General features: G+C 53.1%; 1 protein-coding gene across 1 annotated transcript; it reads right to left on the reverse strand.

Annotated features, from left to right (window-relative positions):
- Positions 1-320: 320 nt before the first annotated feature.
- On the reverse strand, positions 321-1,318 carry LOC104499565 (RING finger protein 121; the record flags this gene model as incomplete). The annotated part of the gene is made up of 3 exons (XM_010143087.1): positions 321-441; positions 731-838; positions 1,164-1,318. Coding segments are annotated over 3 exons (384 nt in total), but the record flags the coding sequence as incomplete, so codon positions are not given.
- Between the last annotated feature and the right edge of the window lie 244 nt (positions 1,319-1,562).

The following is a 1,562-nucleotide window of genomic DNA, read 5'->3' on the forward strand; positions in this document are numbered from 1 at the left end:
TCCAGCCCAGATCTTGAGCTTCCCCAGGAGGGTGTTATGGGGGGAAAGTGAAGTAATTCTAGAGCTTGTCAGGGGAGCAGAGATCATTCCACTCCTTGTTCCTGTGTTTCTGGGGATGAGGAGGACACCTGCAGACACTTTGCTCTTCAGGAAGGATCTCGGACCAACCCTCTTCCATCAGGAAACCCTCACCCAGCGAGAGCCCAGCGGGAAAGGCAGCAGCCTCAGGGAGCCCTTCGAGGGGCAGGTTGATGAGCTTCCCCATGCGGGGAGAGGCTGCGAGCGACATGTTTGAGGTCCCCCCCACAACGTTCACTCACCCCGATTGTGGAGGCCATGTAATCTGCACACATCTCGGCGAAGTCCCGCTCCAGCACCCCATAGTACAGCCCATAGAAGAGGAGGGAGATGCCGAAGTCCATTGCGTCTTCTGGTTTGATCCTACCAGAGAAGGAGCCCAAACAACAATGGAGAGCGGGTTTATTTGAGGAGGAGGCTGAGGGGGTGCAAAGTGCAGCACCAGATCAGCTCCCAGCAAGCTCCCACTTAACACTTGCACATTACAGTGACCAGTTTAGGACCCAGAATCTCACCCATGACCCTCCCAGCAGAGAGGGGACACCCCGAGGGTCCCTTTTTAACCCCTTCATCAGACTTCTATGACAAGTGGTTTTCCAGAGGTGGGGCCTGGGCCTGGTTCCAGCCTCGCCCCATGAGCAGATTCCCTCACCTGAACAACAAGTTAAGCCCAAAAAGCGTGAACATCACGGCCATGTAGCCCACGATCCCGGTGGCGTAGCTGATCTTGTAGATCAGTAGAAACCATTTATAAACCAGCCTGTAAGGAATTAAAACAAGGATTTAATGACTTGTTTTTCCCCCCGCAGTCACTGCACCAGAAGAGTCTCACTTTTTAAACCTGTTTGCAGACACTTCACCCCCCACCCATCGGCCATAGAGCTTAAAATTCCTAATTCAAGCTACAAATCTGCTGCTGCTGGGGCTGCTTGTGGTTCTTGTCTTCCAAACTGGAAACCTGGGACCTTCAAAGGTCGTGAGTAAGTGCCTGGGGTACAAAGTTTAAGATAAGAGAGACTGAAAGGAGCTCCTTGTACTGGTGACCCTGGGGCAGAGGAGCTTCCGCCAGGAATACATGTGCTAACCTGGGCGTTGTCTGTACCAGAGGTTTTCGCGTTGCCCTGAAGGTGACGAAAGCTGTGACGGCTGAGAAGAGCACCCAGATCACCAGGAACCGCCACCAGTTCAGCTTGACGGTGAAATAGAGAGGCACTACCCACATCTGGAAGAGGGTCACCATCTGCAGACACAGAGGGAAGGTGGTTGGAACTGGTTCAGACATCAGAAACACCCATCAGGGCCTAAAGATATTGCCTGGAAGCAGGAATTGGATAAAGGAATTGGGGTGAGGCTGAACCCAGGTAAAATAACAGCTCCTGAGAAGCCAGTGGCATCAGCAGAAGGCAGAGCCCAGCAGTGCTGAGGGAACCGTCAAACCCAGGGTCTGGGCAGCTGGAAGTCCCCACAGAATCATGGAATGGTTT

Source organism: Buceros rhinoceros, unplaced genomic scaffold (assembly GCF_000710305.1).
Source record: "Buceros rhinoceros silvestris isolate BGI_N320 unplaced genomic scaffold, ASM71030v1 scaffold46829, whole genome shotgun sequence".
Classification (NCBI taxonomy): Eukaryota; Metazoa; Chordata; class Aves; order Bucerotiformes; family Bucerotidae; genus Buceros; species Buceros rhinoceros.